The sequence below is a fragment of the Mesitornis unicolor genome, unplaced genomic scaffold (assembly GCF_000695765.1).
Source record: "Mesitornis unicolor isolate BGI_N332 unplaced genomic scaffold, ASM69576v1 scaffold13178, whole genome shotgun sequence".
NCBI classification, from domain to species: Eukaryota; Metazoa; Chordata; class Aves; order Mesitornithiformes; family Mesitornithidae; genus Mesitornis; species Mesitornis unicolor.
The window spans coordinates 36806-49774 of NW_010199843.1; the positions used below are offsets into that span (position 1 = coordinate 36806).

The 12969-nt window shown below is 41.0% G+C and overlaps 1 protein-coding gene across 1 annotated transcript in view; it reads right to left on the reverse strand.

Annotated features, from left to right (window-relative positions):
- MICU2 (mitochondrial calcium uptake 2) overlaps nucleotides 1-12969 on the reverse strand; it is a 59348-nt gene that overhangs the window by 28431 nt on the left and 17948 nt on the right. The window contains exons 3-4 of the mRNA XM_010189568.1: nucleotides 3250-3281; nucleotides 3054-3129 (exon numbers count right to left, since the gene is read on the reverse strand). Of these exons, the coding sequence (XP_010187870.1) occupies nucleotides 3054-3129; nucleotides 3250-3281 (108 nt within the window). The remainder of the gene's footprint in view (nucleotides 1-3053; nucleotides 3130-3249; nucleotides 3282-12969) is intronic.

The window sequence follows — 12969 nt, forward strand, 5'->3', positions numbered from 1 at the left end:
TTTTTATTGTGTGTGACACAGCAAAAGAATGTTTAAAGGAACAATATAAGGAAGACAAGGAGGTAACTTTTCCAGTCCATATAGAAAACACCTCGCAGTCATGGACTAAAATGGTATTGGCACAGAGATTTCTGCCCAAAAATTTAACCACCAAGCAATGAAGGACACCATCATCTGCCTTGGGGCTGTCTGGAGATGTACAGCATAGTCTACAAGGAGCACCCAGTGTTGGTATACCAAAGAAGAGATGACACATTCAAAGGCGTCATGTAAGAAAAATACCTTTATCAAAGCATTTGAAAGGATATTAACATGGCAGATTGTGTTTGTTAAAGTTGGAGGAAAAAAAAAGTAATAACTGATACACAAAATGCTGACTGCCTGGAGAGTTTTAGCTATATGGACGGACAGGGAACATTGCACCTTACAAAATCTTGCAGAAAAAAATCTGCAAAATCTATATGGAGATGGAAGGATGTAAAGAAAAGACCAATTTAAAGACAACACTCCGCTTACTGGCTGAAGGGATGCATGATGGCTCTAACTGCTCAAATTGCAGAGGGCTGGACGGAAGAGTCTTGCAAGACATGGAAGGAGTGAGACACCAATTCTGTTTTCATCATCTTAGCATAAACTGATTGAAAAGCTGTCATAGTGAAATAGGTAAATAGAATAAAAATATGTAAAAAAAAATTGATTGTTTTTTAGAACCTGTCTCAGTGCCTTAAAGCAAATGCACAGCCTGTCTGACATTTTCTGGCAGACTGATACTAAATATTAAAATAATTTGAGATAAGATTTTTTTTAACTGATGGACTAATTTCCATAAGAATTCTTTTAATTTTATTGTCATTTTACTACCTGCAGTGAATGGCCAATTTATCTTATCCATAAAATAAATTAAATATTTCGGTAATTTTCTTTTTATTCTACTGTAATCATTACAAAGTTACTCAAATTAAAAGATGCAATGAAACAAATAAAAAAAAGCCAACACAGAAAATAATATTGATATCCAAGCAAAATTTAAACGATAAAAGCTTCACACAGTGTTGAATGACTCAGCATGCTTGCAGCCAAGGATCTGCAGTTAGGATTGGCAAAATACTCTCATTTACTCACACTAAATGAACCTTCCCTATCCTTCCCTGGAAAACTTTACCCTCAGATTTTATAGCAAATGCTGACAGTACATTGCTGTAGTATATCCACAAAATATGACATGAGTTTTAAAACTGCCCACTAGAAGGCAGAATCCCCTAGCGTTATGTTTCACAAACTGGACTGATGAGAGTTTTCCCTCTACTTGATATTTAAATTGCAATTTGAAGGTAGTTAAAATAATCTCATCTAAACAGTGGAACAGGTGTAGATTCATCATTCTGGTACTTGTAAAAGCAATATTTAAGGCCTAAATATTTACATTTAAAGAATGTAATAATAATGCATCTCAAAGCAAAAGCATCCAAATCACTAAAGCGGCATCATGACCAAAAACTGTAAAAACTCCATGTGTTGTGGAGACATATGGATGACTGCACCGAATGTCCCTGCATCATCTCAAACTCCTACCTGACCTTTGAAGGACAGAGTATGCGGCCCCACAGTCCTAAGCAAGGGGAGATCAATGCCTTGGTCAGAACGCAGCGTCAGGCTGCGCGTTCTCACCCAGCCCAATTTCTGCCAAGCAGTTGCTGGGAGAGGTGCAATAAAAGGCGGCTGCACTGATTTGCTGTGTTTTCACTTTCTGTTGGTGGATTCCTGGTTTTCTACACAAGGATGCAAGAAGTGAATTGCAAGCAGAAGAAGCTGTGAGGCCCAAGGGCAAGGCAAAATGCCACGGGCTGCAATCAAGGGCTGCAAGCCGTGCCCAGGGATTTGCTGCATTGCCAAGGAACTGCAGCAGTGCAAAGCCAGCTTAATGTTCCAGAAATGTCCACAGGATAAGGCACTCAGGCTGAACTCTACCATACAGAAGGTTTGTGAATAGACGCTGTCAGTCTTTCTCATTAGTCTGGGGATTTCAGTCTTTGTTACTGGTGAAATGGTTAATTACTCATCTATTTGCTTTCCTTGATCCTCTTGTTTGTTTTCTCCCTTTAATTAATCTATGTTAATGAGGTGTTTATTTGGTGTTCTTTAATTCCCTGTTGTTATACAAACAATATCCTAGCTGTCAGAGTTTCCTCTTTGTGTAGCCCAATATAAGGTGGAAGTGACGGGTGAAAAGAAACTGAAGCACATCGGTGCTGTGAAGGGCCACCAAGCTCCTGAAGAGGGAGAAATAAGTTCAACTGCTCTTGGAATCAGGGATGCCACTTTACATAACTAGACGCAAATTTTATTTTTACTCTTAGTTTCCATGCATTTAAGTTATATAATGAAACAGCAGCTTATTAGCAAGTCTTAAAGGTTCATTTTGTGCTGAAGTCATCCCTTTAGCCCCTTTCTCTTCTCCAAGGCTTTCCGATTTCTTTCATGTCTCCTCCTGCACCTCAAAAGGTTTTCAATTCCCAGCCACACCTCTTTATTCTCTCTTGCGTAACTGAGAGATTTGCCAAGGAGGCAGCTTCTGGAGAGATGAGGACGAAGTAAAATCCATGAAACCTTCTTTAAAAATACATTAAATTCATACCATACAATGGAGGCTCAGGGGAGACCTTACCACTCTCTAAGGTACAACTCTACCTAAGGTTGTAGTGAGGTGAGTGTTGGTCTCTTTTCCCAAGTAAGAAGTAATAGCACAAGAAGAAATGGCCTCAAGTTGTGCCAGGGGGGGTTTAGATTAGATATTAAGAAAAAATCTTCACTGAAAGGGTTATAAAGCATTGCAACAGGCTGCCCAGGGAAGTGGAGGAGTCATCATCCCTGGAGGTAGTTAAAAGACGTGGAGATGTGGTGTTCAGGGACATGGTTTGGTGGTGGACTTGGCAGTGCTAGGTTAGCGGTTGGACTTGATGATCTTAAAGGTCTTTTCCAACCTAAATGATTCTCTGATTCTGTGATGAGATAAAAAGCAAGATGTATTTTTCAGTATCAAAAGTGCTCATTACCTTTATCACCAAGTTCTCTAAAAAAGGTCGGTCCTGGTTTGGCTTTGGCAACACACAGCAGTGCAGAATCCACCTCCTTTAAAGACACAAACAAGAAAATATATGAAGCCAGTTTTGAAAGAGAAATCTGTCCAGTCTATTGAGCAACAGAAAGAATGCGAGTTCTTTTGAAGAAGGAAAGGAACATTTTGCTTACCTTTTTTGTCAGCTTCTTGGCTGAGGCTTTACCTATAGTAAAAAAAAATCATCATTCAATAACAAACTGACTTTAGACTTTGATCAGATTCTGAAGCATTTCTTCAGATTTTTATGGGAAAATGCTAGCTAATCTGAAACAGAATATTTTGCAACAGGCAGTTTGTTTCTAATTCCCACAACAATCAAGAAAAGACAACACTTAAAATAATATGAGCAGTCTGTTCAAATGTTCTTGCAACCAAGATGAAACTACAGCCCAATTTGGTCTCTCTGACTGACTTACTCGTGTGATTTTGTGTACTGTGAGCTACAAATGTAATACAGATTCCAAAGCAAGATTATACAGTAAGAAACAACTGTAGCATTTACAAAGGGATTTGCACGCATACATAATAACCCTTCCAGTGCAGGTTGAGTATACAATGGCTAAGGAATACTTGAGAAGAGAAAAAAAGAATGAAAATGTTGATGTTTCTATCAAGCAGAAATAAATTGAACAACTCTGCCTCCTGAAACAGCATCAGATGAAACCATGCAAACTCCTAAGTGTTTATTAGTAGGTTCAAGTCTATACACCTGAATAGGGTAACCACTGGCAGCAGCATAGGTTGTACTTCTGTGTATCACCATTTGAAGAGCTGTGGTGTATTATTAGGAGAGTGTTTCAGCTGGTTAGGCAGGGACTACAGAAATCGTGTGGTCATGGACTGGCAGGAGCTGCACGCCAATCCTTCCCAGACCTAGATCTTCCCTACCACACCACTCTGCCTCCTCAGCATTTCTCCTCATACAGTTCTTACAGCCCTGTGTCCTCCCTTCTAGCCATTCCCAGCCCATTGCCGCCTTCCTTCACCACCAGTCCCTCTAGATCCCAGCCAGCTATTCCCTCCCATTTACTCACACTGTGTAAGCCCAAGCCAAGGCGCTTGCATTTGCTCCAAGGACTGATGCCCCTATGGGCAGGAGCCCACTTTGCTCCATGCTCAGGCTCCAAAGCTTGCTCTACTACTTCATGGACATCTTGCACCCCAAGGATCATCAGCGCAGCACTGCTGCTTGAAATGGGTATGATGGAGACAGCCTGGTGGGCAGCTGCAACAAAGTTCTACCAAGCACTTTCAGAGGCCCATAATTTTAGCCAGACAGAGGTACATTCTCAGTAAAACAGTGAATTTCCATAATGCTTGCAAAAGACACACACAGATGCAGAAGGTCTCTGCTGGTAACTTCTGGCTTTGGGTGAGGGAAGCTGCTGGAACATCTCACCCAGCAATAGTTGATTTTTCAGCACAGGCAAAGCAGTGCCCTGGCTTCTGCTCCCTGGACTGGCAGTAACAGTTTTGCCGATAAATTCCTCTCCCATCCCCACCCCCCAAATCAGCCTAAGGCAGACACCTGGCACATAACATTTCAACCCAAATGTTTAAGTTTGACAAAAGTTATAAGTAACTAAAATTAGGGTTTTAATACTGGAGTGTTGAGTGACCCCAGCAACAGGTGTTGTCAGCGCCACCTGTTACCGTGGATGAAAACATTTTTGTGCGGAAGCATGTATATATATTTACACCCATATATGTAAAGCTAGATAGCTAAACACCTTCTAGCTCAAAGGACATATGAAATCCTTTATTTTGCCTCATTTGAGATTAAAGAAGTCATACTAGTCACAGTCTGGGAGAACAGGCACAAATCACTACATCCAGTAAGGCCAAGTCCTGAGCGGTGCGATGAAACACCACAGTTCAACACTGCACTACTGCAGTGCATTTTAATGAATGGCCATTGAGCAAATTAAGTGATTCAAACCTCAGTTTTGAAATGTCACTGCCTCTGTACAGCGCATTTCAATGTGGAATTAAACTACAGCAGCACTTTTGGCTCTGCGAGACCCACATAGTGAGAAGCCTTATAGGAGGGAATGAGTCAGGCTGTAGGTTTGTGAAAAACAGCATCTGAAAGAAAAAAGGGAAAAATCACTCTGAAATGATTTTCACTGGAAATGCTTTCCATAGTTGTTGTCTCTATTGAAACCACCCTTCTTTGGTTAACAGTGGCTCCACTCATTCCGTTCTCCTGGTGGTCCCAATACCTGAGACGGCAACTGCTACCTCAGCAGTGTACTGGGCAGTAGCCTTTTGCCAGCTTCCAGGAGGATGATGAAGGGAGACAAGGTGAACTCTGCGAGCTGGAATAGCAAAGGCATGGATAATGCAAGGTAAGGAGAAAGCACTGGGAGCTACAGCAAAGATGCTACTTGGCCAAGACTGTGAGGCTCTACACTTGATTAACTCTGTGTTTCTCTTCTTCATGTTGTATTCAGCACAGTAACTCTGAAACACTTCAGCTGCCCAGCTTTAGAGAATGTATCCTCAAAGAGAATTACCCTACCATGATAAAAATTAAGAAAGGGAAGGAAAATCCATTGCAGATGTGTGGATTCTGTTTTCACCAGCCAGCAGAGCCACAACTGCAACTGCCTAGAGCTGATACAAATGGCTGTGGCAGCCATCGACATCTGCCCTCATAGCATTCAGCTATGGCCACCTTTCAGAGGACCTCCAAGAAGTTGACGGGCCAAGCGACCTATTTTGGAGAGGAAAAGACAGTAACAAGAACGATACAGAGGTGCTCATGCTACCCTTGACTGGGGAACCTTGGCATGGGTGGAAGGGCTGGTGGAGGAGAGGAACCCCTTGGTGCACGGCAGAAGAGGAGGATGGTCCCATCACCCCAGGACATGGCGAGGGGCAGGACGAGGTGTTCTTTTGTTTTCTCAGGAAAAAACCAAATGGTTTCTTCATGCCCCAGTATGACTTTGAACTTGCCAAGCTCCTCAGCAAAGATAGCAGTGGTTGCCATCTAAAATTATTAAAGTTTGAGGATAAATTTATTTATTTTTTTAGTTGTTTATCACTGTGTCCACCTGAAGTGGTCCTAAAAAGAGATCCTGGTCAAACTATCTCTGTGACTTTGCTGATAAAAATGATTGGAGTTTGTTTTCCTCCTAGGAAATGGTAGCTATTTTATACATTTATACATATATCTCATTTGAAGATAATGCTGAGGAGAAAGATTGTTTCAAAAATTAGTTTTCATTTCCACATTACAAAAATGGAGCAATCTTGCAGACGTGTAAAATTATGCTTTCTTGCAGATCATAGTAACTTCTCTACTTCCTCTTTGGTATTTGATAATTGTCGTTATAATGGTTGGTCTTAGTGATTTTGTTCATTCTTTGGCTCCAACCGTCTTTTGTCAGATCTAAGCCTTTCCTGAGCTATACAGGTGTAAATGGGTGTTACTGAGTGCAAGCAGGTACTTGTTTAATTCAGCTCTTTCCTCATGTTAATCCCGACATTCATGTCGGGTCCATTCAACATCTTAGTGTAAAAATCTGATAGATGATGGAAACACTTCTATTGTAAGAAGCGTATGTGACAAAATACCCAGATTTGCCCAGGGCAAATTAAGGCTGACATAGCTGCCCTTGGCAGTGTTTTCTTAATTACAGTTGTCAGCCAACTTTCTTGGCAAACGGCACAGAATTTGTGTGCCTCTAAGTAGACTCAATATTCATTCAAATTAAAAAGCTAAACTGGCTTTTTGTCTATGAAAGATGTGTCTGCACCTCACTGCTGTTTCATGGATCCGCTATAGACTGTGAGAATTAGATGATAGTGTCTGTAAAATGTAGAGATAGAGACCCTTGAAAATACTCGTTGTCCTTTAAGCCAGAATTCTATCACAGTCTTGGCAGGTCTGTAGGAAAAAAAATTGGTTTTCTTATCATTCATTCAAGTTCAAAATGATAAAAATGCCAATTTTCTTTTCCTGATACTGAAGTAAGGCTTACTTTACAGGCAAGTTTTCTAATATGTCATTGATTTACCTATTAGGAAAAATCTATTAAGGTAAAAGAATAAAACTATAGAAAAGTGCATCTTACAGATCTTTTACGTATTAGATGAAATAGTTCCTAATAATTATAACCATTGCCTGTATTCCTCAGAGAGAGACTTGGATCCTGATATATTTGTAGTTGTGTATCAGGAATGACAGCACCAAGATTTAATTGATAGAAAGGAGGAGGGTTGGGGTGGGTTTTTGTGGTGTACAAACTGGCTACAACTCTTCATACCTTTGCGGGGCATTTTCTGCAAAGAGGACTTAACCTTCTTTTCCTAATTATTGTAGACAGCCCATTAAAAGACCTGGTTCCTCACAGGGCTGCACATTTGATACGGTAGTGTGCAATATTAACAGAGCGTTCCTTGTTGGTGTTTAAAGGGATCTCATTGTTAGGAGGTGAATAAATGCAGAGAATAAGCATCAAGAGCTAAATTAGTATTCAAGGAATATTTTGAGTGCTACAATAAAAGCAGCTAATGTTTCCAAGTGAAAATTGAGATTTGAGTCTTCACAGATGATTTTATATGGTGACAGTACCAATAGAATATAACTCAAATTAATTCTTAGAAAATATTCAAATAATTATTGGAGGAAACTAATTCCACAGTTTAAATTATTACATTATTGTAAGATTGTATTCTAATACTTTACACAAAAAGCAATATGAAAAATAACACTAGTATCCCAAATGTCAGGTTTTTTCAGAAGAATTGCTGGCCTACTGGTACACATGCTTTCTGACATCTGCATGCTATTTTAGTTTGACTAGGTGAGTAAATCTGATTTTGAAGCCCATTCAAGAAGAACATGATTAAAAGGCCCCACATTTATTACTCTGCCACATTTACCACTCAGAAAAGGAGAAATGTCTTTGTCTCTCAATCTGTCCCTTTCCCTCCTGCCTTTTTTCCTCTTCTGTTGTAGCAGCAGCCCCTGGTGCAGTCAGTCGGGGCAGAAACTGACCCTCGCCCAGTATGTTAGAGTCTGACCAAACTGATTCTGCAAAATGATGAGCGAAAAAACCTTTTAAGCTGGATGGGATTTCAGCGCAGCTGTAATCTGTGGACAGGATCAGGGCATTTTAAAACCCAAACCCACTGTGTGCAGCTCAAGTCGTGGCCTTTACAGGCCTTTGCTTGCTGTGGGGACAAGAGTTTGTATTTCTCCCCTTTAGCTGCCACCTTTCACACAAGCTGAACTCTGAGCACCTGTCCCTGCGCCCTGGTGAGCTGGGTTAGGTAAGAATTGTGTATATTGATTTCCTTGGGGAGACCCTATTAAAATTTTTGTTGAAATTAGCCTAAAGTAGAAGATCACTAGAATTCAACAGCTTGTACTTCATTCCCAGCGCCCTCTCTGATATTTTGTATGATACTGGACAAGTACCTTATCTCAACAAGGTGTCCTTTGCTTACCCACCTTATTTACGTTCTCAGCTCTTTAAAGCTCTTCTATGCATTTATAAAGTATTTACTGCTAATGAAACCAATAACTTAAAGGGCAAAAATTCAAACTGGTAATTAGTTCTTTAAGGCCTCTTTTTGAAACATTGGTGATACTGGAGATAAGCCAAGGATGGCAAAAAAAATTAAGGCTTTTTGAAAGCATGACAAACCAAGTGGTCAGATTGCTATGATAGCTCCTGGGAAACCAATATCTGAATAATAAATGAGCATGCCATTTAAAGGAATTAAGAATCCACTTCAGCTAGAAAGCTTTTACTGAACTACTGCATTGCTCCATTGGAAGAAAACTGATAAAAGTAATTTCAATCACACAAGTTAGTGAATTGAACCACCTGAATTAAAATCCAAGTATGCCCAGTGGAAAAGGCAATTTGCAATAATAGAAGCTTCTGATGTGCTTTACAAAACAAGCTTTGCATCTGCCCTTCTTTATTTAGAGCAATCGTTCCTCTGAGGAAACGAGAAACACAGAGTGCTGGGCCTAGGCCAGTGCTGGCAAATCTCCATTTCAGAAGAGCAGTTGCATCAGAGCCCATCAATACCGGGAGGTTTCTCTGTGAGTAAGGCAGCCCGGGGTAAAAAGGGTGGGATGCTGATGCAGGGAGAAAACATCAAAGGATGATACAATCTTTTAGGAAACTGAAACAGACTCAAAAATTAAGATAAACCAGTTTTCAAAACTTGTTAAAGAGATCATGGCACTGAGTCACCAGCAGTGCCAGGACTTCCAAAATAACCACAGATATCAGGGTAAAACCAGACTTTGTGGTGCTCACTACAGAGCACGTGAGCAGCTCAGTCCTCACTGGGACTTCTCCTTAGGTATTATCCAGGGAAAGCAACTTGCTCCCAGACAGTACGTGTTCATGGCAGCCCTCAGCTGTAAAAGGAGCACGAGATGCGAGTTAAAACTTCACGTGTCACACATCAGCAGCAAGAAGCCAAGCAGAGAGCCCAATCGCACAGGAGTATCTCTCCAGCAGGAGAGGCTGCCAGGCCTCTGGGTGGGTCTGGGCTCAGGGCTAGAGGCAGCATCTGGAGGAAAAATGTGTCATGTGAAATGCAGGGCCATAAACGCCCAAATAAGCACCTCATGCTTGGCTCCTCTGGCTTCATTTAGATGTCTAAAAATTAGATGCCTAAATCTGAGGTAGCGATCTCCATGGTACTCTGCTGTAACTATGATGGTGTAAGGACATACGTAGAAAAGGGTTTATAATTAACTTGGAAATCTGCTGCTCCTATTTCGGATCTGAAGAAGAGCTCATATGCCCAAAAGCTTGTCTAATTTTTCCAACTTAGAGCAGCTGGTCTAATAAAAGATACTATCTCTGTCTACAAACCTCATCCTGACAAATGACCCCAGGCTCCCTTTACAGCCAAAGGAGAGAAACAGACACAGCAAATGAGCAATTTATTCCCAGTTGAGATAGGTGTCTAACACCAGCCTCGGATTTACCTGTTTCCTTCTGCTAACCTTAAAGAGATGCTATAATCACTTGGTCTTAGGGGACATTCAGCTTTTATATAGCTAAATTGAGTAGATGAATCCTTCTGCACACAACCAGATAACTCACACCATGACGGCTTTTTGTATTTGTTACAGCTTTAATCTGTTTTTTTCCAACCTCCTATCTATCAGCCCGATATTAGCAGTGCTAAGAGCATGTATTCTCTGTTTTATTAAGAACTTAATCAGATGCAAGGACAAGGTGTTCAAGAGGGAGAATGGCTTCATAATTGGAGCAATAAAGTATTATAAAGGACAAATAAGATTACCTGGAAGAAGCTGCATCCATAATACACGTCCCTGAGACCAGAAGGGTGGAGAATGACGCCTGCCAACCTCTACAAAACATTACGCGGTTCAGACTTTTGGGATGGATGGCATCTCCTGCATCTCCACAAAACCATGTGGAGTTTTGTGAAGATGTACCTTAATAGATGTACCTTAACCTAGTGGTTACCTAGGTACCTTAACCTAGTGATTAAGGTACTAATGACAGATGAAGATAAACTATTAATTCTGCTCCTCTACTAGGCAGTGCTAGAAGTCATGACAGCTGGCCTAAGGGCTCTGTAATGTACTTCATGGCTAGAGACAAATATAACACAGAACAGAAGGGCAACTAAAGTAGGATAAGAACAATAACAATGAAATGACGCAGTTAAAATGTAACTGCATGCACAACGAACAAATTGCATCTTAATTGTAAGCAGAGATTAATTTGGATTCAGAATGAAAATGTGTGCAAATCAATCATCCCACAATCAAAATGAAGATGAAAAGGTCAACACCTTAACAACACCAGAAATTGATTCTTACTCTGCTGTGTAAGGCTTGATTTAAGCTTATGCGCTGGATATAAAGTCACCATCACCCCTGCAGCAGCTGTCATCTCCTTCAGCCACTTCCTTTACAGTTTGTATTCTTCCATATATCTGAAGATCTTCCCTACCATGATGAACTGTTACTTTTCACATGCACGTGAAAAAATGTGACACAGTTAAACACTAAGCAGAACAAGATGGTCAAGAGGGGTCCTGCTATATTATCCAGCAGGTCCTTCAGAACTCTGAGATGAGTCCCATCAGGCCCCATGGACTTGTCAACTTTCAGCTGATACAGCTGGGCCCTTACAATTTCAGTGTCCACAAATGGAAAGTCACTGTTCCCACACTTGCCAACTCAGGGGACCAGGCAGCCCAAGGCCTATCTGTATTATTAAAGACTAAGGCAAAAACCACATTGAATGTCTCTGCTTTTTCTTCATCCCCATTAGTCAGATGACCATGTTCAACAAATACCGGTCCAATGTTTTCAATAGAACTCCTCTTGCTATTAACGTATTTTTAAAAATTATGGAAAAGATGATACTACATACTATTGAAAGGCATTTAAAGAATAATTAAAGAATAATCATGAACCGTCAGCATGGGTTCATGAAGGGGACACCCTATTTAACTAATGTGATATCCCTTCTATGATAAGGTCTCCCACCTAGCGGATGAAGCGAAGGCAGTGGATATAGTTTTTCTAGATTTTATTAAGGCTTCTGATACTGTCCCTCACAGCATCCTTCTGGACAAGTTGTCCAACTGTGGGATGAGCAGGTTCACAGTGTGCTTGGTGAAGAACTGGCTGAAGGGCAGAGCTCAAAGAGCTGTAGTGAGTGGGGTTGCTTATGGCTGGTGACCAGTCGCCAGTGGTGTTCCTCAGGGCTCAATTTTAGGGCCAGTCCAGTTCAGTATCTTTATCAATGATCTGGATGCAGGAGTTGAATGCACCATTAGCAAGTTTGCTGATGATGCCAAACTAGGAGGTGCTGTTCACTCTCTGAGGGTCAAGAGGCTTTGCAGAGGGATCTAGATAGACTGGAGCACTGGGCAATGATTAATGGGAAACTTAACGAGTCAAAATGCGAGACCGTGCACCTAGGACAGAGCTGGGCACAAGTAAAAACTGGGAGAGGAGTGGCTGGAGAACAGCCCTGCAGAAAGGGATCTGGGGGTGCTGGTCAACAGCAGGCTCAGTGTGAGTCAGCAGTGAGGGCAAACCACATCCTGGGGTGCACCAACCACAGCACAACCACCAGAGGGGATAATCCCACCATAGTCAGCATTGGTGAGGCCTCACCTTGAACACATTAACAACATGCGTTAATTTTCCATCAGCCTTGGAGAGGTCAGGCAGTTGGACACTGATTGTTGCTGTTCCCTTCCAACTGAAACAGTCTGTTCTGGGCTATTCTGTCTATTTGAATATTAAAGATCGTAAACAGTTACAAATTGGATTCATGTCTTAGCAAACATAACTGAGGCACCAGGTGAAGAATTCGTCCTTTGTGTGGGAATTCATCACTAGCATAAAGCTGCCTTACTAACCCTGGAATAGGGAAAAAGAGCATATATGTAAAGAGAGGACTATCTTTTTCACCTTCTTGCTCTGATGCATTTTATCCCCCTAAGCAGGAACTGCAAATCACATCAAACTGTGCCAAATTATATGAAGTAACTGTGTACTTTATTTATTGCACTTTGACATGTAACGAACACTCCAACTTGCAAGAATTACAGATAATGAGGCCAGAAATGACCACGTGGATCACCTACTTTGTCCTATGACTCCCAACACTTTTGTTCACACATTATCTCATCTGTTTATGTGCACATAAACACGCTTACACATCTGAAAGACAGTATTAACACTAAACTGTAGTTTAGTTCAAAAGCCAACATTATTTCAACTGCTTTGTTTATGAAATAGTTTCCTTCGTCTTAAACTTGCTCATCCAAGTACAAACTTCAGGGTACTGCAGATACTGCTTATTCCTAGTGGAAGA